The following is a 24,071-nucleotide window of genomic DNA, read 5'->3' as shown; positions in this document are numbered from 1 at the left end:
GGTGTTTGTAAACTCTGCCATTGAGAATCTATGGGGCATTAATAAGAGGAAAACGAGGGGTACCAGACCCAAAAACAAAGAACTGACAGGAAGCATCAAGGAAATCTGGGCTTCCATAACTCCCAGCCAATGCCACAGGCTGATTGCCTCAATGCCACGGCGCATCACGGCAGTGATTAAAGCAAAGGGATTCCCAACCACCCGCGACCCTAGTGAGGATAAGCGGCTCAGAAAACGGATGGATGGATGGATTCCCAACCAAGTATTGAAGATTTACATATCGCTTTGAAAGTACCATATTTTGATTGAATTAATGTGACCCTAATTTCTTTCTTTTTTTCTACAAAAACTGAGAAGTAAATGGTGATTTCACAGTTTCTCATTTTTGGAATTCCTGATTTTGAATGGGATTATGGAAATAAATAAACTTTTCCATGATAATCAAAGTTTTTTGGAAAGGGTCTGTAGTTGGGTCTCTGGAGTGCCTGCCCACCCATCAACAGTGAAATTTATAAAAAAAAAAACAAAAACAAAAAAAACTACTAAATCATTTGTTATCGGTTTATTTCTGAAAATCCATCTCTGAACAAGTCATTCTGCCCTTCCGCACCACTATCACATGCCCAATTTACTAAATAACCATGCCAACACCAAGTTTCTCCACCAATGGCATGACCCGCTAAGCTAGACGAAGTTCCAAAGCCACTTTCAACCAACTGCTGGAGTGGTAGCTTTATGCAAGAGCCACTGATTTGCAGTCTTGGTACAGAGCGGTAAACACGACATCAATGCCAAAAGGTAAGCAGAGGTGCTCTTCAATCTTGTTGGATCCACAGGTTAGTGTTTGCTATCAGCATTTGCATCTGATATGCAACACCTGATTTGCTCTGTGAATTTGTCAACACTGTAGGGCATGGGTTGCTTCTATCAGAATTTTAAGTTTTAATCCTTGCTATAGTTAAGTAGTTAAGTGTTAATATTTTCCAATCTGATGGTTTACTGATACTTTATTACACTAATAATATAATATTATTGATTTTATATATCCAACAAACATTAGGATAAGATACAATACACTGACCTTTGTATTTTGGAAAACAAGTCGATATACAGTAAGTAGTGCTGTGGTAGACAATCCAGTGTGATAAAGTTGACAGTAACAAGGTTCAGCATATGACTGGCTGTGGCCCAGGTGTGATCGTCCATCCGGTGCATTCCCCTTGATAATAGACCAATGCTGATAATGACTATCTGGCTCGCTCTCAGGTATATTCTCTCCCCACAGGGGATGAAACCGTAACCTCATGTCTGATAACGCACAACTTATATTAAATTTAGAGGCCTATTGAGTGTGAGTGTCTTTGTACAGTGAAAATAAAATATTTAATTTGCTGATCTCGTTATGACTTTGGTTAAGTACAATACAACCTAATACAAACTTTTAATTTGCTTTTGCAGGATTTGCTGTGGCTGCATGTTTTTCATTTTTTGTGTGTTCATTTTGGAGAAAGTTACTTTTCTGCTTGTGTTTGCCTTTGTTATTCACATCTAAACGTGTTTGTTTAAAAATAACCAAACAGTCATTAGCTGAGGGAAGAAAGGGGAAACAAGGAGATTGTCCAAATGTAAGGACTGTGCCCATAAAAACTTTCAAAATCTAATATGTTTTTTCTTTTAACTTTGCCCATGGATTACATTGGATCTTGCTAGGTTGATTTTTACTGGAATATTTCTTGGTATATTACAAGAATATATAATAAGAATAAGAATATTACAAGACTTTCACAATTTGTGCTAATGAGTGATTATTTTCAAGGAAACATTCTTGAGGTATTTTTATTTTTTAGAAACCACAAATATGGTACTTTTGGACAATATAAAGCGTTATTGTTAGAGGAGACATATTACAGATTTAGATTTAAATAGAAAATAGTTTCTAGGTCTCTTAATGACATGTCTGTAACAATACTACAATGATCAAGAACTAGACGTAGCCCTGTTTATAAAGCATTATTCTTTTCTTGCTGAAATTTGCTTTTAGGTGTGTTCCTGTCCTCATACAATGCATCATCCCTGATCCAGCCACATACGGCATACTGCTGGGCGACTGGAGGGTCCGGCTTTCGCTACAGTGACCAACCAGTGAGCTGGCTCACGCCAGGCAGATGTACAGTACGCCTTTTGGCTGGCATTTGGCCATTTCCCCTTCCACATCACCCAGCAGTGAGAATGCCGAGTGTATGGAACCGAGGCAGCAGTTCATATACTACACTGTGTTCGTGGTGCCTGGAGACATCACCAAACACAAATATCACCCAACCCCCTGACCTTCACCATGTAGACAATTTCCCTGAGCAATCAAGTAAGTGCAACTTATCAGAAGCTAATACAGAAGTGCAGAACGGCTTGCTCGCCGACACATTTTCAGAAATAGGCTGAAAGAAAGGATTTACTTGGTTGTTTAATTTCACACTTGATGGGTACCCATGAGCTCCAGAGACTCAACTATTTGTATCCAAATAACGAAAAGCCAATGTTCCCAAATGTCCTCTTTAAATTTAGAAACATCTGAAAAAAAGGTATTCAAGAGGAAGATCCAGTCACTGATGGTGTAGTGGATCCACACTTAAATCTTACAAACCGTCAGGCTGCTCTGCCTTGGTCCCACCAGGCATTTGTGCCTGCATTTTCACTTGCATGTCTCAAAGGCTACCACTAAATCTTTTAACGCTTCAATGATGATCAGTGAACATTTTCCCAGCGAGGGGAATGATGGACTGTGTTTGTTAAGATTAGGTATAAGATACAGATATAAATACAACCTATAATACTTACCCTATGTGGTACAAAGAGGGAGTTGACTGCCTCTAAAAGACCTTTAGTATCCGTTGAATCTCTTTGGCCACAGATCACAACCTAAGGAAAAAAGGGGTGATGTGGGAGAAATATAAAAGTGAGTCAATGGGAAGGGAAGAGAAAGAAAACAAAATGAGAGCATGATTGGAAAGAAAAAAAGAGGGGACAGGTGGTACATAAGAGGGGATTTGAGGGGTATAAGGTGACGGAGGTCAGTGTTGTATTTGTAGCAGTAACAAGGAAGGCAGGTGTTGCCACTGCGACTGCCTCACCCTTGAGCTCGTTACTCTTGCCCAGCAGCCCTAACTCAGCCTCCGCAGGTCACATACGTTGGAGCGAAAGTTAACTAGACTCGCTACTGTGTTTGTTTGTTTTTCTCAGGGAAAGTTTGTCAGGGAAAATCTGATTTAATTGTTTCTCCTAACAGAGGATGTATGATGAACAAATGAAGAGTTGAAATGGAAAAGCAGCCATCATCATTTTTGGGGGGAATTGAGTAAAATGAGTTACAAGTTTCTGGTTACAGGTTAAAGCGAATAATTTGTATTTCGGGCAGTCTAAATTAATATGATTATGCATGTTAGAGGCTAATTTGGAAAAAAAAATCCTAACTTTTATTGAAAAGACATCTTTTCATTGCAAAACCAGACAAGTCCAAGAAAATAATTTTAAAAAAACCATTTAATTTACCTAATTTTCACATTGCGAAGTCTACGAAAATAGAGCCCTATATGTTTGCATTAAACTTTTGTTCGACGAAATGATATGTTATACATTTTGCACATTTGTATGCATGTACCCCACACAAACTGTCTTTGACACACAAGAGAATCTTTGTGGCAGGAAAATGAATAGACGAACAATATTTCATGTTTGCTTAAGTGTGTTCGTGAGACGAACCTGCTTAAGCATGTGGTGCTGTGCCATAAGGGCACGGACCATCTCAGGTAGACTGATGGGGATATTGGTAAGACGGTCGGAAAAGGCTGCCAGCAGCTGTTGGCATCTCTGGAGCCATTCCTGCCTTCCAGTGTACTGAGACAGACGCAACAGATTGGATGCCGACACAGAGTTAGCACTGGCCTCGGCTCCATCCTGATCTGAAAGACACAAAAACACAAAAGGAAATGATCAGAAATACATACACAACTTTAAATCCGGCTGTGTGCTGTGGCAAATAAGAGTGCATATTCTTTTTTTATAACCAATTGTAAAATGTGTCAGCGAAACTACCTTATAGCTGACTGATTAGTACGTTTTATTGCAGTTTCTACATCAGGAATCCACATAAAAATAAAACATAACTAAACATGTCGGAAAATGTGATCCATACAAAGTACTATAAAAATATTGATTGTTTACCTTGAAAGTTATTCAGTGCATTAGAGTAAATCTGTCCACAAGAGATCACAAGTAGAGCTGCAACAATTAATCAATTAATCGACAGCTAATCAATTATCAACTATTTTATATAACTATATATAACGATAACTATTTTGATTATCGAATAATCGTTGAGACCTTATCTAACTTAAAATTGTCCAAATCCTTAGAATTTTAGTCTCAACAGTTAATATTCTCAGATTTCTGTAGTCCTCCATGAAAGCAGACTGATTATATTTGTGTTTAATCAAAATAATACATTTGCAAACATCTGCTTTTACTTTGAAAACAATGCTCAACATTTTTGCCTATTTTCCGACATGTTATTGACCAAATCAGTAACGGAATCATGATCAATGTTTTTTCATTTTCCAAACTGTCAATTTGAAATAAATAAAATAATATTATCTTATATTGAAATAATAATTGGAAATTAAAAAATAAAATCTTTTGATCCGATTCATCAAAAAAAATAATCGATAGTCCTAATCACCAGTCAATTAGAATATACATGAACTTTCCGCAAAGTACAGACCCCCCCATGTTTAATGTCATAACAGAAACAAGCCACAGCAATGATTGAGATGGTACACTGGCTTCATATTAGGAGTATGCCGTATTAGCCATTATTCCTGACTAGTGGTTTAAAATAATGAAAAATTTTCATAATTTCCATTTAAAACAGTATACATGTAGCTGAATGCAATGATAACAAGAATGTAGCTATGCTGCTACATTTTTTTGATAGAAACTCGGCTTCCCATCAGGATAGTGGTTTCTCTGTTTCAAAAACAACAGATAATTTACTTAAGTGGTCCATAATAGTAGTAGCCCGGATATTTCTCATCTTGTGGTTCATAATAGCCATGGAATATCATTTTAATTCCGTATTTTTAGGACACTACCTTGAGTCACCTATGAAAGCTCTGATACTTACTGGAGTGCAGATTATTTTTATTTACTACAAAAGTGTAAACGTCATTGTTACTTGTACTTTTTGTATAAATGTTATCATTGACTCAAAATGGTATATATAATGCCAGCCATCATCATCATCTTTTTTTAAACAACATACATGCTAGAGGCATGAATTGGAGACTCTAAATTGTCCGTAGGCATGACTGTGAGTGCGAATGGTTGTTTGTTCCTATGTGCCCTGCGATTGGCTGGCAACCAGTTCAGGGTGTACCCCGCCTCCTGCCCGATGACAGCTGGGATAGGCTCCAGCACGCCCGCGACCCTGGTGAGGAGAAGCGGCTCAGAAAATGGATGGATGGACATGCTAGAGGACTCAGCATCTTTTTGCACAATTGTCAAAAAAATAATAATAAAAACTAAAAATATTGTACCGGCATTACCAGATAACTAGCAACCCTTTATTGCTCAGTGACTGTTTTTCTCAATGTCTTTATGTCTCAAAAGTGTTCTCTGTCAATTGACTGTCTGTTGTCGTACGAGAGCGGCTCCAACTACCGGAGACAAATTCCTTGTGTGTTTTTTGGACATACTTGGGAAATAAAGATGATTCTGATTCTGATGTGACAGAATGTTTCGCCATTACATTGACAATGGGGAAAATGTGAGCTCTGGGAGTTATTTCTGATGATTTATCATGAACACTAAAGATACTGCCATTCCATTAGGATTCCATCCGCTCAGTGTGGGGTGTGATGAGACAGAATTATACAGCCCTGTTAAGTGATTGGTAATCTTTTATCAGTGTCCAGTGAGAGCCTGCAGGCCATCTTCTCATAACCTATGACCCCACAAAATGCCTGCATCTCAACAAGATGTGTGTAGAAATAATGTATTGTTTTTTCAAGGCAATACAGTATATCCCATGTCCTTTAGAAGGCATGACTATCCATCCATCCATTTTCTGAGCCGCTTATCCTCACAAGTGTCGCAGAAGTGCTGGACCCTATCCCAGCTATCAACGGGCATGTGGCGGGGTACACCCTGAACTGGTTGCCAGCCAATCGCAGGGCACATACAAACCAACAACCATTCGCACTCACAGTCACAACTACTGGCAATTTAGAGTCTCCAATTAAGGCATGTTTTTGGGATGTGGGAGGAAACCGGAGTGCCCGAAGAAAACCCACGCAGGCACGGGGAGAACATGCAAACTCCACACAGGCGGGGCCGGGGATTTGAACCCCGGTCCTCAGAACTGTGAGCCAGACGTTCTGACCAGTCGGCCACCCTTCCAAGGCATGACTAAATAAAACAAATTCATCTTTTAGGACAGTAATAACAATTGAAAACATTTGTCGAAGTCAGTCAAAAAATAAAAACCTACATTTTTTTTTTTTTTTTTATTTGGCTAGTTTTGAAATGGCATGCCTCAACTCGACATATCTAAATGTAGAAGAAAAACACAAGCTGAGAGAGGCAGTGGTGTAAATTGTGGCAGCTGGGTAATCCATCTTGCAGAGACCGGCGATGCTACTGAGACAGACGTACGTGCCGCTGTAGCTTCACGAATAGACTGGCCCATTCCAGTGACACCACCATAATGTCACAGTCAGTCCTTTCAGATGAGAGGTCTCTCACACGTCGACTTCAATCAATACACACACATGCAGGTGTGACAGCCGTGAGAACCCTGACGCCGCATGCAAGCTCTCTCAAATGCCATCTCATCACTGATGTGTCAACAGTTCACAACCTATATAACTATTAGCTTTTCCCCATCTTTCATTACAATATATATTTCTATTTCTTTTCTATTGTTTACGGTAGTGTTGTCACCGCCTGGTTTTGACAAAGTTTTGGACGTATGTTGTTTCATGTGTTCAGTGAATGTAAAAACATATTGCATATGTGTCATTTGAAATGTTTGTGTAAATAGAATCCACCCTAAAAAGTTTTGTAATCACAATTCCATGAGGTTTCTCCGTATTCCAGCTTCCTCCAGGAGTGCAAAAACATTTGTAAGATGTAGGTGTGAAGAAGAGTGTGAATAAGAGTGTGAATGGTTGTATGGAAAATGGACTGGTGATTAAATGAGCCTCAGTGACAGCATCAATCAAAACTGGGAGAATTTTGGCAACGGCCATTAGGTGTATGGAACCAGCAAAATTTGACTAAAGCAATGTAGTACAAAAATACAAAATAATAAAGGGAAATGTATGGAGAAGCATCACCAATTACTGGAAGTGTGCATTTACATTTGTTCAAACATTGTTAGGTCACTGCTTCTGATTTAAAAATAAAAACGGACTGGTTGATAATAAAACCATTAAAATAAAATAATTAAATCATAAAACCAGGTAATTTAAAATAAGTAATGTAAATCTTGCAATGTTGTAAAAAATAAAATGACATGTCAAAGGCTTTAAACATTTGTCAACCCTGAGCAATATTTTAAAATAGACAGGCCAAATATGATAGTGAGAGTCTATACACGATACGTCTGTACAATATTAGTGAAAAACATAGGTTAGGACCTTTAAAATGCCCATTTTACCAAAATGTCCTACAATTTGAAGTCCAACCAAAATTTTCCACAAAAGTTGCACAAAACTGAGTTTGAACCATCGTCATCCAAGATATCAGCAAATACTATGTCAGTAAATCTCACGAGCCCTCAGTTCAGCATGCATACATGATCAACTCTGTGTATTTTGCTTTTTTTTTTCTTTTTTTCTTCTAAAAGGACCGGTCTCAAGAGATAAGAAGAATGTCAGCTGACAACAGGCTGCAGAGCATTTCAGGGTCAGACATTACATTGTTTGAACCAGGGATCTCGACTGTGAGGCAGATGTGCTAACCACCACTCTACTTACCAGTACTTACTATTTAGTGTACATGACGTATCAATGTGTAGTACATTATGCAAGCCCCACTGCTCCTTCATTTTGGTGCGTATTAATGACCTGAATTATTTAGTTTACCAATTAATTTGTGAAAATGTGACTCAATCCTTTGACGGCAATTCATCCATCATTCACTCACTTTCTCACATATCACAGCCACCAGCGGCATTGATTATTTTTATGCTACATAAAATTAGTGATGCAGACTTTGTATCAGTCCGTTGTGGTAAAGAAGGAGCTAAGCCGAAAAGCGAAGCTCTCAAATTACCGGTCGATCTAAATTCCTACCCTCACCTATGGTCACGAACTCTGGGTCGTGACCGAAAGAACGAGATCCCGGATATAAGCGGCCGAAATCAGTTTCCTCCGCAGGGTATCCGGGCTCTACGTTAGAGATAGGGTGAGAAGCTCGGTCATCTGGGAGGGGCTCAGAGTAGAACAGCTGCTCCTCCACATTGAGAGGAGCCAGATGAGGTGGCTGGGACATCTGATTCGGATGCCTCCCGGACGCCTCCCTGGTGAGGTGTTCTGGGCACGTCCCACCGGAAGGAGACCCCAGGGACATCCCGCTGGAGAGACTATGTCTCTCAGCTGGCCTGGGAACGCCTCAGGATCCCACCGGAAGAGCTGGATGAAGTGGCTGGGGAGAGGGAAGTCTGGGTGTTTCTGCTAAAGCTACTGCCCCTGCGACCCGACCTCGGATAAGCGATAGAAAATGGATGGATGGATGGATGGATGAAATTAGACTATCAGGAAAAAAAAAAAAAAAGAAATTGCTTTGTTTTTCATGACAGGTCAAATATTTGGGGTCTTATTTCAAACTGTTATTTTTAGTAGTTCAAAGTGTCAAGTTCTTATCAAAAGAAGGATTTGAACTTCCCAAATAATGATTCCTATGCGAACACCTCCAACGGCAATGCATAAAATATTTGAACAGAGCTACTGTATAAGATGAAAGCCTTTATATTTTTTTAACCATGCATCTAACCTGAGAGCATTTCACTACAATTAGTAATATGGTGAGGGGGCCTATGATATTACTGTACTGTACATCTCTCTCACCTTCTTTGAGTTGCAGAAGAACAGTGCTGTCACTGGGATCACAGCAAAAGTACCCTCCACCCGCTGAATCCCAGAACAGCGCATCCTGTCTGATCTGGAGCTCTTCGGCCCACTGCAGCCACTCTGTCTGCAGTGTGGCCTCATAGAGATCGAGCAAGCCGCAAATGATGAATGCGTAATCGTCAAGGAAGCCAGAAATAGGCGGTGATCTGTAGACGGCATTAAAGGGATGATTAATGTCACCAAACTTGCGATATGAAATGTGCCTATAGTCCTGGTGTGATAGGTACGGCTTATATTTGAGCCGAATGTGTAACTTCTCCACCCACCTGCCACAAAATATCTGTCTTTACCAAATCACCGAGGAGGTTCAGTAATTTATCAACGTGACAGTTATTGCGGCTGCAGTTCGCATTGGTATAGAACTGCAAGTCTGCCTCATAGTGGAGAGGTTGAGTGTGATGTCACAGTAACATTTTATTGAAAATCTCAATTATAATGAATTGCATGAAAAGTTGCAACAAAAAAAACAGTATTGTTTGAAATAGTACAGGATTACATCAATAAGAGAATTTCAACCCATAGTATTTTGATGCATACTCTTAAACGTCATAGCTCTGGAGTCTTTTTTTTTCTCTTTATTTCTTCATCACCTCAAAATTCAAGCATGAAGGTGTACAATTTGGTGCCAATCCAAATTTGAATTATTCAGCCATTCAAATTCCTCAAACATATCCGATGACAGTCTTTTCCATTTATCCAGTTTACTTTCAAACAAATGAATTTTCTCATTTTACCAAATTCTACTGTCCTATGCCCAATTCCCTCTCCATGCCCATACATCTCTTTCAGGACCTTAAAGGGGGTCACGTCTCCGTTCACTAATTGCATTTCCCCTCAGGTTCCCACAGTGACACCATGCATGGGTGAGTGCAAGCGGATGGACAGTGACAAGGGGTCAGATAGCACTGTGTTAGGGAAGACTGGTGGACAGAGCTATGGAGACAGCTAGGAGAGTGCTCAAGTGGCTGAAAACAGGCCTTTGGATGACATGGAGAAACTTAGTGCTCTTGTAGAGGTGAGGAAACCCATTATTTTCTCAGACAGAAAGCCTGAGTCATAGGTCCGAAGGGGGAGGCGAAGGCTCAGGCATTTCCCAGGAACAAAGCTAGACTTGAAAAATACATTTTGACATTGTGGCAAATTTGAGGGGAAACGAAGTGGCTAACTCTGAAGCAGCCTATGGGGTTTGGAAAAGTCACGAAACATACAATATCAATGCATACTTTGCATTCAGCAATGCCACCGTCCGTGTTTGTTACTTCCTATTATTTCTTGCTAATAACATAACATTTGTCCAAGACTCAGTGTCCAATAAAATTGTATTAGCCATGTCTAAATGTAAATGAAAACACTGCAACTTTGCCTTAGAGGGCAATGAAACATATTTGGTTAATTCATATTTAATAATAATAATTAGGGATGTTCAATGCAACCTTTTTGAGACCAATACCAGTACGCGTATTTCTTAAATACAAGTTATTATTATTATATACTCAGTATCGGTAAGTATTTATGTACTGTAGTCTTTCAAGGGATCCAAGGACAACATAATTTTCCTCAAGTTACAATTTAAAATTTCCAAACATTTCAATGAGTGTCCTGTAAATGGTTTGTCATACTTCAATTTCTGCAATACTTCTTATTATATTGTGTCTGTATTTATCAGTGACTAAGGGCGCACTAACTAGGAAAGCCAAGCGATGCTTGGGATCACTTGACACCTGAAGTCTGTTTGTGGGAGTGCTCCAATCTGTACTCAAGTTTAGTACACTTTCTCTCGTCTGGCATGCTTCGAAGAAGTGGGCCAAGGCCCAGCCCAAGTGGTCAAGTAGACGTTTCATACAATTACTGCAACGCAATTGCTGAACCTGTTTTTTAATGATAACCATCACTTGCATAACGAGAATAAACAGAAATACTAAAGACAAAATGATCCATACTCCAGTGTGGTGCACTTCCTCTGCCATACTTTGAAGAGGTAGTCCAGGGCCAAGTCAGACTGGTCAGTAATGCAAGTGTTTTCAGAATGATAAGTAGTAAATGAGCAATTTGTGTATTTGTGTGCAGAACTAAAGGTTTTCTCTGACGGCCCATGTCAAATCTCTTTGTATAAATGAACTAAGGTACAAATGGAAAGTCCTACTTACGTACAAAATCTTACTAAAAGAACAAGCTATGTGGATAGCAGTTCAAGATGTCAATTACTCTACCGGTATACGCCTTTGATTCAAGGAAGCTACGTGATAAGAGTTGAGCGAGGAGGTCTATAAGTGTGATGGATGTTTATCACAGAATCAGAGACATTATATAGCCACTACACCAAAGAAGAAATTATCCTGAAACTGACGCCCATCATCATAGCTACATTAAAGTATTCCCCCAGCAACCACATCACAATGACAGTTTCTCTCAGATAATAATGTCTCCTTCACACAAGGACATGTCAGTTGGTTGAGGTGACCGGTTAAAAGGACGACGGCCTTCAAGAGAAAAACTCTTAAGAGATTAAAGCGTGTTGGAAATGTTCAAGGGCCTTTCCATTCCCCCTTCTACTTGAAATGTTTTAACAGAGGTGAACCAAAATTGGGAAACAAATGGAGAGGAACAGTACAGATCCTTGATGACCTATTTTGTTGCTCTACCCTCTCTGCAAAGCATCAAACATGTAGGCAGGGAACACATACTGATACTTAGGCCAAATTTGAGGATTTTCACCCCTTTTATCAAAGTCAGCAAAGGGTTGCTCATAGAATGTCTATAAAAGATTACCCTGACATGACCAACTATCTTATAGTGTGGGTTGTGTTGAGTACTTTTTTGTTTGTTTGTTTTTCACACAGTGATCTGCTCAGGAAATGGTTGGGCTGAAAATTGAAATGTTAAACCTGACTTGAAGCTTGCGCTGTTTCCAGAGAAGAGTGACTCAATGTGTGGAGTATTACACTGTATTACGTGTAAATCTAGCATAAAAAAAAAAAAATTTTAAATCACAAATTATATCTTAATACAAGATCAATATTTGAAGAAAAAGAATAGCAGATGAGCAGTTGTGAAGACGAAGAATGTAGTTATGTAGTATAATTTAATGTAATGTAGTAACTTTTATTAATTTGGAACATTACCATCTTGATCCTGGTGTTATGTTCATACTCTCTTTATAGCTAAATGTGCTTGTAAGTAAATATATAGATGTTATAATGAAGTTCATGAGTTTTTCTCAGATATTGAAGATCATTCAAAAGAAAGAAAAGTGAACAGTGTCAATCGTGCTGACATTTCTATATGAGCCTGATTGTTTTGTTGAACTCTTTTTATGTTTCATAGACATTCCAAGAAAAAGGATGCCAACTTGGATGTGTGGTTACCACATCTACAACAATGCCTTTTATTTTATAATTTGAGCCTGATTGTTTTGTTGAACTCCTTTCAGTCTATAATACCGCAAAATATTTGAGGATGCCCTATGGATATATTTTATTTATCCAAACTACAACAATCCATTGTATACACTGAAATTTCTATTAAGTGATTTACTTAAAGAGTAATCAGTAGTGACTCACCATCTCTACTCCTTGTTAGAGTAAGCAGTAAAAATATAAATCATCCAGGTCCTTACAAAATCTATAGCATCAGCTCAGCAACACATCAATTAACTATTAACCCAGTTGGCCGCGATACTAAACATTGCTCCTGTTAAATGAGTCCACACTCCATATGTGCCTCTTATGACATACATAAAAGCTGTATCGTGCTTGAGAAAAGTGCCATGATAAGCATTCTCCATGCTGACACGCAAGCAAAGATGACAATTATGAATGAGACAGGAGCTGTGGATCAAGGCCAGGGTGTTTAAGCACAAGTGTGTAGCTCTTCATGTGTGTTTAAAAATGAATGTGTTTTATCTTGGGCGTTGTGGGACTCCTGGCATATTTGTTTTTTTGCTGATGCGGTGGCTTTATACACACACAGTCATTCACATTAACTAGGCCACAGTACTGGTCAACAGAACCAGGACACCTGCAGTGGTGCTGTACATGAGTGAGTATAAGAGTAATGTATTTTCCGCACCATAAGGCGCACCGGATTGTAAGGCGCAGTCTCAATTACGGGGTCTATTTCTGTACTTAAGCCATACATAAGGTGCACCGTATTATTCGGCGCATGCTAATTCAAGGTAACAGAAGCAAAACAGTGAGTTTGGTTTAACTTTATTCTACTACGCATTTAAAAATGCACATTATTTTTTTATCAATCTTTTTTCACAAATCCATCGAAGTCCTCATCTACTGTATCTGAATTGAACAGCTGGGCAATTTTGCCATCAAACATGCCGGGTTCCCTCTCGTACTCGTCGGAGTCAGTCTCGTTGCCAGGTGGTTGTTCAGCAATGATGCCGGCTTTCGCGAAAGTTTGGACAACAGTCAAAGCAGATACCATAGCCCAGGCATCCACAAAGCATTCACAGACGGTGGCGTAACTCGCCCGGCGGTGCCTCCCAGTCTTACTAAAGGTGTGTTCGCAGTCTCTACGCCACTCGCAACTTCACTTTGAACGCCCTGTTTTCACCAATGTCCAGCGGTTGGAGTTCTTTTGTTAAACTTCCCGGAAAGATGGCAAGCTCCAAATACTTTTGCTGCACCTATTTTTTCACAACAGCATTGATATGGGCGCGCAGGGCGTCTCCTGCTTCCTCCACTTCCGATTCATTGATTTTGAATTCTCTCGCGGCTGCTCTAATCCCATTTACAACCGCATAACTGAATTGTGCTTCGTAGCATGTCTCTTTGCCAATGCCATTTTCGGGGGTCCTTAGACAAACAAATGTTTAGCAGCATACCGGTAGTACAGTATACCTACTGGAGGTGTGGTGGAAGTAAGCGTACGTACTGTACGTACCTTTCTGTAATGCTCTCTAATTGGTTTATCGCTGCCAGCGTACTTATTACGTCCCTATGTCGGCGGGAAATGCTCCGACAGTCAATCAAGCGGAGCGCTTACCAAAATCGCACAACATTTTTACAGATTTTGGAACACAGTTCACACATAAGGTGCACCGGGTTAAAAGGCGCACCGTCGATTTTTGAGAAAATTAAAGGTTTTTATGTGCACTTTATAGTGCGGAAAATACGGCACACACAAACAAGGTTTCGGTGGCTTGCTTTAAAAACTAAATATATTGCAATCGCTTGTTTTTTTCTGTCATAAAGGCTCTGACCTGAAAATGTCCACAGCAAAAAGATCATATTCATGCAACAGGCTTGCATAATCAGTTTAAAATTTGGCCAACCTTGATTCAATCATGCAGTATGATCAGACTGTCGAGACGTAATGTAATTACGGACTGGTTCATGCAAATGCAGGGTTGACTATAATGAGGTTACTGTGTCATGTTTTTGGACATCCCATTCAATTTCTTCCAATAGTACAGTTTCCTTTTACCATATATGCAGGACCTGTTTTCTTGCATCCACACACAAACCAATTATTAATATTTGAAATGTGAGACCCCACACATGACGAATAAAGTGTGTGTTTACTACTCTTATTGTGCGTGCTGTACTCAAGATAACCAACATAGCACATATCTCCACCAACAATCGCAAGTCTGTGTGGGAAGCAGCATGATTATCGGTATGTGTTCATCCTGCTTAATGTAAAAATAAAAACTTTTTTTAAAGCGTCCTGCTTTTTGAGGGATTTACAGTGGGTACGGAAAGTATTCAGACCCCCTTAAATTTTTCACTCTCTTATATTGCAGCCATTTGCTAAAATCATTTAAGTCATTTTCCCCCTCATGAATGTACACACAGTACCCCAGATTGACAGAAAAAAAAGGAATTCTGTTCAACAGTCCGGGGTTTCCATTGTCGTATTTTACGCTTCATAACGCGCCACACATTTTCAATGGGAGACAGGTCAGGACTGCAGGCAGGCCAGTCTAGTACCCGCACTCTTTTACTACGAAGCCACGCTGTTGTAACACGTGCCAAATGTGTTTTGGCATTGTCTTGCTGAAATAAGCAACCATGAAAAAGACGTTGCTTGGATGGCAGCATATGTTTCTTCAAACCCTGTATGTACCTTTCAGCATTAATGGTCCCTTCACAGATGTGTAAGTTAGCCATGCCATTGGCACTAACACAGCCCCATACCATCACAGATGCTGGCTTTTGAACTTTGTGTCCATAACACTCTGGATGGTTCTTTTCCTCTTTAGCCCGGAGGACACAACGTCCACAATTTCCAAAAACAATTTGAAACATGGACTTGTCGGACCACAGAATACTTTTCCACTTTGTATCAGTCCATCTTAGATGAGCTCGGGCCCAGAGAAGCCGGGGGCGTTTCTGGGTGTTGTTGATAAATGGCTTTTGCTTTGCACAGTAGAGTTTCAGGTACTTGTTCACAAAGAGGTGAACCTCGCCCCATCTTTGCTTGTGAATGACTGAGCAATTCAGGGAAGCTCCTTTGATACCCCATCATGGCACCCACCTGTTCCCAATTAGCCTGTTCGCCTGTGGCATGTTCCAAACAGGTGCTTGATGAGCATTCCTGAACTTCCTCAGCCTTTTTTGCCACCTGTCCCAACTTTTTTGGAACGTGTTGCAGCCATAAAATTTAATCTTAATGATTATTTGCTAAAAACAATAAAGTTGATCAGTTTGAACATTAAATATCTTGTCTTTGTAGTGTATTCAATTAAATATAGGTTGAAAAATGATTTGCAAATCAACTTCATTGGAATTGGGGTTGTAAAAAAGAAAAACTGAAATATCACAAAGCCATAAATAAGTATTCCGACCCTTTGCTGTGACACTCATACACTCTTGAGAAGGTTCTACACCTTCATTGGAGTCCAGCGGTGTTTGATTATACTGATTGGACTTGATTAGGAAAGCCACACACCTGTCTATATAAGACCTTACAGCTCACAGTGGATGTCAGAGCTAATGAGAATGATGAGGTCAAAGGAACTGCCTGAAGAGCTCAGAGACAGAATCGTGGCAAGGCACAGATCTGGTCAAGGTTATAAAAAAAAAAATCTGCTGTACTTAAGGTTCCGAAGAGCACAGTGGTCTCCATAATCCTGAAATGGAAGACGTTTGGGACGACCAGAACCCTTCCTAGAGCTGGCCGTCCGGCCAAACTGAGCAATTGGGGGAGAAGAGCCTTGGTGAGAGAGGTAAAGAAGAACCCAAAGATCACTGCGGCTCAGCTCCAGAGATGCAGTCGGGAGATGGGAGAAAGTTCTAGAAAGTCAACCATCACTGCAGTCCTCCACCAGTCAGGGCTTTATGGCAGAGTGGCCCGACAGAAGCCTCTCCTCAGTGCGAGACGCATAAAGCCTGCATGGAGTTTGCTAAGAAAACACATGAAGGACTCCAAGATGGTGAGAAATAAGATTCTCTGGTCTGATGATAGAATGATAGAACTTTTTGGCCTTAATTCTAAGCGGTATGTGTGGAGAAAACCAGGCACTGCTCATCACCTATCCAATACTGTCCCAACAGTGAAGCATGGTGGTGCCAGCATCATGCTGTGGGGGTGTTTTTCAGCTGCAGGGACAGGACGACTGGTTGCAATCGAAGGAAAGATGAATGCGGCCAAGTACAGGGATATCCTGGACGAAAACCTTCTCCAGGGTGCTCAGGACCTCAGACTGGGCCGAAGGTTCACTTTCAGACAAGACAATGACCCTAAGCACACAGGTAAAATAACGAAGAAGTGGTTTCAGAAAAACTCTGACCTAAACCCAATTGAGCATTTCTGGAGAGACATGAAAATGGCTGTCCACCAACATTCACCATCCAAACTGGCAGAACCGCAGAGAATCTGCAAGGAGGAATGGCAGAGGATCCCCAAATCCAGTTGTGAAGAACTTGTTGCATAATTCCCAAAAAGACTCATGCCTGCATTAGCTCAAAAGGGTGCTTCTACTAAATACTGAGCAAAGCGTCTGAATATTTATGGCTGTGTGATATTTCAGTATTTCTTTTTTAATAAATCTGCAAAAACTTTCCGTTTTTTTCTGTCAATGTAAATTTTTTCGGTGTGTACATTAATGAGGAAAAAAATGAACTTAAATTATTTTAGCAAATGGCTGCAATATAACAAAGAGTAAAATATTTAAGGGGGTCTGAATACTTTCCGTACCCACTGTATATTTCACTTGGTTAATATTATTTCAATCTTGATAATGTACCAGCAACAATTTAATAGTTAATCATGTACACGTGCTTATATCTCGAATACAGTGTCAGCTTATTCCAGCTGACACTGGGCAAGAGGTGGGGTACACCACAGGGTGCAAAACCAAACCAGGGACTTCTCGACTCTGAGGCAGACATGCTAACCACTAGGTCACAGAGCTGCCACATTAAAATTTTGATTATCTCAAATAATTAGATCAACTTAAAAGTAGTAATATGATTCAACTACAGTATATCGCCTGACAACTTTGTATTCCCACATGCCCGCTTTCCTCGTTACAGAGACATGTCATTGTGCTACACTCTTCTACCATCTTCTGGTATGCTTTGGTGCTGTAACCAACTCCCCAAATGACACATTTGATATATATACACAGTCTCTTACATTTGCTGCACCTCCATCTGGTCTCCAAGGTAACAAGATCGCAGAACGGTCTGCCTCTCTGTATCCCACAGGTGTTCCTTGAGGAAGTGGCTGGCCTGCACCGCCCTCTCCAGCAGGGCCTTGTCCCCAAGCACGGCTCCGACACGAGCGTATGCTGACAGCATCAGACCTGTTGGTACACAATGATGCTTATGATAATAATGCTTTGCTATAAAATGACTGCTAAAAATATCGTCCTCTTATAACCACGCAACAGTACAGCTATTTTTCTCACTCTTTGAAGTCTTATCGCTGTGCTCTTTCAATCGATTCCATGTTCCCTCTTTACATAATATTCATCTGTGTTTTTTCTTTCCAGTCCCCTTTAATGTAGTGTATCAAAGCCCGGGGAGGGCGCAGTCTTGTCTTCAAAGTGCTGCAGCCGAGGACAGGTGACTAATGGAGGGGTTTTCTTCATTAGAGAGGATGGGGGAAGTCTTCTGTCTAATTGGAAAGTTCAGAGGAATGCAGGACCTCGTTAGCTCGCTACTACAATCTGTCCTGTGAAAGATACTGAGTGGGAGGCAAATGAGGAAACCTTTTCCCTCCAATGTAAATGAGTCTCATATGCAACTTCACCTTACCACCAAGCAGTCTGCGTATTTGTAATTCAGTATGGTAAGGTTTGGAATGGTAAACGCTGACCTTGTGTGCTTTTACAATGGTTAAGCAGTTGGGATGTCATTTACATAAATTTTTTTACATTTTTCTTGCTTGACACACTATAACCCATATATGAATGACACAAAAGAGTAACCTTACAAATGGCAACAATCCAAGTTAACGCAAGTTACCTCCGCATTCAGCAAAACGGGTCTAAGCACTTACTCCTGGATCGGGTGAATGGAGCTGTTACTAAGCAATTGTAGGTACTTTAAACGTCGACAATGTTTTGTGTTTTTTCCACTATAGAGCAACCACAACTCACAATATTTGATGTTTAGGCTTCATTCGTGCCAGCACCTTGACTGAGTACTAAGCCACACCTCTGTGTACTAAGACGCAGATTGATCTTACTTTATGGGTCTCTGCTAATTTTTGTGCATCTCACATGTGGGATGGACATCGAAGGAGATCCCTGGTTATAATTCATGGGAAATCGCTACTTTTTTAAACACAATATTACACTACCGGTAGCGTCTAGCCATCCATTTTCTGCTTGTCCTCATTAGAGCTGATGGCTATTGCAGCTGAATTTGGCCGAGAGAAGCGGGTGCAGCCTGGACTGGTTGCCAGTCAGTCACAGGGCACTTATAGACAAACATCATTCAAACATCCAGACTCACATTCCCACCTATGGACAATTTAGAGTCTTCAATTAACCTAACATGCATGTTTTTGGAGTGTGGGAGAAAGCTGGAGTACCCGAAGAAAACCGACACCAGCATGGGGAGATAATAAAAACTCCACAAAGGTGAAGCCAAACACAGAATCTCAGAATGTGCTTACCACTAGGTCATTGTGCAACCTACAACTGGGATAAAGTAATGCTAATTTGTGATGAGTGTCATTTATATCCCACCAAATCAACTGGAAATGTCAGATGAATTCAGCAAGCTTGACTCGTCTATGCAGAAGCAAGTTATCAGGTCTAATGCAAATGTGTGAGTGCACTAATATGTCTTTACCATTCCAGGAGGCCACCATTTTGGTGTCCAGATGTGGGCGTGGCCGAATCTTCCTCACTTCTGCCATTTTGGCTCGTGCCGAAGCCAAAAGCTCATTGACCGTCTCTACGCTAACACCAAAGTGCGCAGCTGTTAATTCTGCGGAATACCGCACAATCAGCACATTCTGGCCCTGCAGCTCCCCATGAGGGTCCTGGCAAAATACAGAACAGATATGAACTCATATGGACTGCAGATGTCTTCTTTATTCTAACTGTCATAATTCCTGACAGCTCCTGTCATCTTTACCTGCAACTCATGCAAAGGTTGCAGCATCAACAGCATCATTTCTCACCTGTTCAGGGGCAACATTGCCTTGCTCTTTCACTCCATAATGATGCATGAAAACATCTGCCAGGGTAGTGGGCCCACTAGCACCCACTGCCACATCTGTCAGCAGCTGCCTAACCTCCGAGGCTGTCCAAACGCAGAAAGCTCCCTCACGCTTTTCGGAACCCCCTGATGTTGGGACGGAGTCTGCATCCTCTGCACTGTAGAAGCCCCCAGACTGTTGAAAAAGGTCAGAGAAGGAGCAAGCTTTTTAACCGCAAGCTCATTTGAAATCAACAAAGCACTCAGAGGCTTCAGATGACACAGTAAACATATGCAGTCGCATTATGAATAAATGATAAGAAAATGTAAAAACCCCAAATTAATAGACAAACAATTTAAAGGAACTAAACAGATGTAATAGCACCAACATTACGCACTCATTTACTGAAGGAAAAAAATAGCTTAAGTGTGGATTTATATTGCATGGTTCACATAACAATTCAGATTTTTTTTGTTCTCAACTGGTACAATACAAATATACAGCGGCTGAAATAAGTACTTAACGTCACCATTTCTCTCACTAAATATATTTCCAAAGGTGCTACTGACATGAAATTTTCACCAGATGTTGGGAACAACCCAAGTGATCAATACATACAAAGGAAAGTAGAACAAATCAGATCAGAAATTAAGTCGTGTGTAATAATGTGAAATGACACAGGGAAGAAGTATTGAACACATGAAGAAAGGGAGGTACAAAAAGGCATGGAATGCCAAGACAACACCTAAAATCTATCAAAAATCCAAGAGTAATCCAGCCCCTTGTCAGTGCAAATGAATATCAGCTGGTTCAGTCCTAATTGATGGCCTACAAAAAGGTCTCACAATATGTTAAGGGGAAAGCCAATCATACCACCATAAATTTGCTTCGATCAGGTGCTCCTTGCAAGATTTCTGACAGAGGAGTGTAAAGAAAAATTAGAGGAGTTGTCCAAGAGCCAAGAACCACCCGTGGAGTGCTTCAAAAACACCTGGAATTAGCAGGTACTGTTGTCACAATGAAAACAGTGAGTAATGCACTCCGCCACCATGGTCTGTATGCTCATCAGGCAAGACCCCATTATTGGAAAAAAGCATATCAAAATTTATTTCAAATTTATTGAACAACATTTGGACGAGCCAGTTAATTATTGGGAGAATATATTCTGGTTTTAGGAGAGCAAAATTGAACTGTTTGGATGCCATAATGCACAGCACATTTGGAGGAGAAATGACACTGCACATCACCCTAAAAACACCATTCCAACAGTGAAGCTCGGAGGTGGGAAGATGGTGAAGGGCTGCTTTTCAGGAAATAGTACTGTTAAACTTCATATTTTTGACGGAAGGATGAATACGCAAATCTACAGAGACATTCTTCACAAAAATCTGCTGCCATCTACGAGGATGATGAAAATGAAACAAGGGTGGACATTTCAGCAGGATAATGATCCAAAACATACTGCCAAGGAAACTCTCAATTGGTTTCAAAGAAAAAAAATAAAGCTAATAGAATGGCCCAGTCAATCACCTGACTTGAATCCAATCGAAAATCTATGGAAAGAACTGAAACTCAATGTCCATAAAAGAAGCCCTTGAAAATGTGAAGACTGCCTGTGTGGAGGAATGGGCCAAAATCACACCAAGGCAATGCATGTGACTAGTTTCTCCATACAGGAGGTGTCTTGAACCTGTCATTATAAACAAATGCTTTTGTACAAGGTATTAACTAAATACCAGTTGGCGTGTTCAATACTTTTTCCCTGTGTCATTTCACATTGTTACACACAACATAATTTCTGAATTTATATGTTCTACTTTCTTTGTATGTATGGATTATTTGGGTTGTTCCCAACATCTGATGAAAATTTCATGTCAATAGCACCTTTGGAAATATATTTAGTGAGGAAAATTATGATTTTGATTCATTATATTTATTTATTGTGTGTTAAATACTTATTTCAACCGCTGTATGTTCTGGCACCACAACAAAAAACATCTGAATCAAATGGGAATCCGGTTTCCTCCCACATCCCAAAAGACATGCATGTTAGGTTAATTGAAGACTCTAAATTGCCCCTAGGTGTGAATTTGTCTGCAAATGGGTGTTTGTTTATATGTGCCCTGCGATTGGCTGGCAACCAGTTCAGGGTGTACACCGCATCCTGCCCGAAGATAGCTGGGATAGGTTCCAGCCCTCCGGTGACCCTTGGGAGGATAAGCGGTAAAGGAAATGGATGGATGGATGGATGTACTGTATCTAGTATCTGTGAATTAAGTGCAATGTAAACTTTTTGGATATACTATGTCAAGGCCCACAACCCAAATACCATTCATGTTCACCATTGAAAAGTACTGTTCTGTGCCATCTCATACAAATCCCAACACCCACCTGAATAATAGCGAGTCGTATCATACTGTAGGACATAATGCAAGGAAAAAGCAATCTACTTGCTGTACATTTAATCATTACCATATAATTACATCATTAATATTAGAAAATCTAATGATTACAGCAGGTGTGGGCTTTATTTCATGACCTATTTGTTGTAAACTCATTCATCAAAAGGAAAAACGGTAGACCCAGGGAAAGCAAAGGTTTAAGAGGATGTTTGTAATGTATTTTGTGTCCAACTCCTAATGAAATTAACTGTTCGTGTATGTCCTTAGTCAGCTGATTGCTTTCTTTCACTAAAAAATCTTGCAAATATGAATTTTAAACAAAAGACTGCAATGCATACTTACCTGTTCATTTTATACCTATCAGTGTACGTTATGTATGTTGTGATCCATATTTGTAAGCATCATTACCAAGTCTTCACATTATTTAAAGTAAGTGATGTTCACCAGAACATCCAAAAATTGTACTCAAGTAGGAGAACTGATGTTAGAATATGACATCCTGACATTGTTTTTGGGATGTGGAAGGAAACCGGAGTACCCAGAGAAACCCCACACAGGTACGGCAGACCATGTAAACGCCACACTCCGCCATGATTACATACAATTACATATAATAAAATTTTAACTTCCACAAGAGAAGTCAACCACATTTAGCAGAAATATTGACGTTTCCATCCATCCATCCATTTTTCGTACAGCTTATCCTCACTAGGGTCGGGGGCGTGCCGGAGCCTATCCCAGCTGACTTTGGGCGAGAGGCAGGGTACACCCTGAACTGGTCGCCAGCCAGTCGCAGGGCACATATAGACAAACAACCATTCACACTCACACCTACGGGCAATTTAGAGTTTTCAATGAACCTACCATGAATGTTTTTGGGATGTGGGAGGAAACCGGAGGACCCAAAGAAAACCCACGCAGGCACGGGGAGAACATGCAAACTCCACACAGGCGAGGCCGGAATTGAACCCAGGTCCTCAGAACTATGAGGCAGATGTGATAACCAGTCGTGCTAACCATGTCACCCTGTTTACATATTTCATTACTCAAAAATAATTTGATTTCTGCAAACTTCCATCATTATATTTAGTGATGTGCATACATTGCAAATTTCCTTCTCTGCCCGCTCCTTTTGAATGAGCGCCAGCCTTTCTACAGCAAGGAACAGAGCTCAAACGGGTCTGATTGGGTCAGACAAACTGTAATTTGCTTTCACGTGCTGTGGTTGACTTGCTGGTTTTATCCCACACAGAATTACATTTTAAAAAGTCAGACCGAGACAACCTCTTATGTTTCTCAATTTCCAACTGGAGTTCTTGTAGGCTGAAATGCTGGCATTTTCATGCAGACACAAATGGCAGTGCATGGCTATTCTTTATCATAGGCAATCTATCCATTTTCCATACCACTTATCCTCACTTAGGCCGCAGGTGAGCTTGAGCCTATCTATCTTTAAGTTAACAATACGGTAATTTAGATTTCTGCCATGTTTCATGTGAAAGAGTCACTTTGAAAACTTTGCTTCTGTGTGGCGTTCCATAAACCGTGCGCAGTCATGTGACGGCCTGGCTCTGTTTTGATTGGACAAATGGAGTCAAGCATCACAAGTTGCTACGTTGTATTGATGAAACAGTAATGTGAAAAGTCTCTCTGACAAAAAAATAAATCGTGCAAATAATAAATACCTGTATAGAAAAATACTAGTGAGCGAAATGTAGCTCAATGTAACAGAGTAAAATTACAGTTTATTCTTAAAAGAAATACTCCACTAAAAGTAAAGCGTTACATTAAAACTATTGTGACAACATTACATTAAAACTATTTTGACAATTTAACATTTTTATTTAAGTACCTCTTGTTGTTAACCATG

General features: G+C 40.2%; 1 protein-coding gene across 3 annotated transcripts in view; it reads right to left on the bottom strand.

The window, feature by feature from the left end:
- spata20 (spermatogenesis associated 20) overlaps positions 1-24,071 on the bottom strand; it is a 46,632-nt gene that overhangs the window by 16,460 nt on the left and 6,101 nt on the right. For all 3 annotated transcript variants that reach the window (XR_009770433.1, XR_009770434.1, XM_061706796.1), the window contains exons 10-15: positions 19,782-19,994; positions 19,448-19,640; positions 17,781-17,949; positions 9,123-9,331; positions 3,757-3,956; positions 2,836-2,916 (exon numbers count right to left, since the gene is read on the bottom strand). Coding sequence is in view for 1 of the 3 variants with exons in the window: in XM_061706796.1 (XP_061562780.1) it covers positions 2,836-2,916; positions 3,757-3,956; positions 9,123-9,331; positions 17,781-17,949; positions 19,448-19,640; positions 19,782-19,994 (1,065 nt within the window). In the remaining 2 variants the exon portion in view is untranslated. The remainder of the gene's footprint in view (positions 1-2,835; positions 2,917-3,756; positions 3,957-9,122; positions 9,332-17,780; positions 17,950-19,447; positions 19,641-19,781; positions 19,995-24,071) is intronic.

The sequence above is a fragment of the Phycodurus eques genome, chromosome 19 (assembly GCF_024500275.1).
Source record: "Phycodurus eques isolate BA_2022a chromosome 19, UOR_Pequ_1.1, whole genome shotgun sequence".
NCBI classification, from domain to species: Eukaryota; Metazoa; Chordata; class Actinopteri; order Syngnathiformes; family Syngnathidae; genus Phycodurus; species Phycodurus eques.
This window is presented reverse-complemented; position numbering and strand designations above follow the sequence as displayed.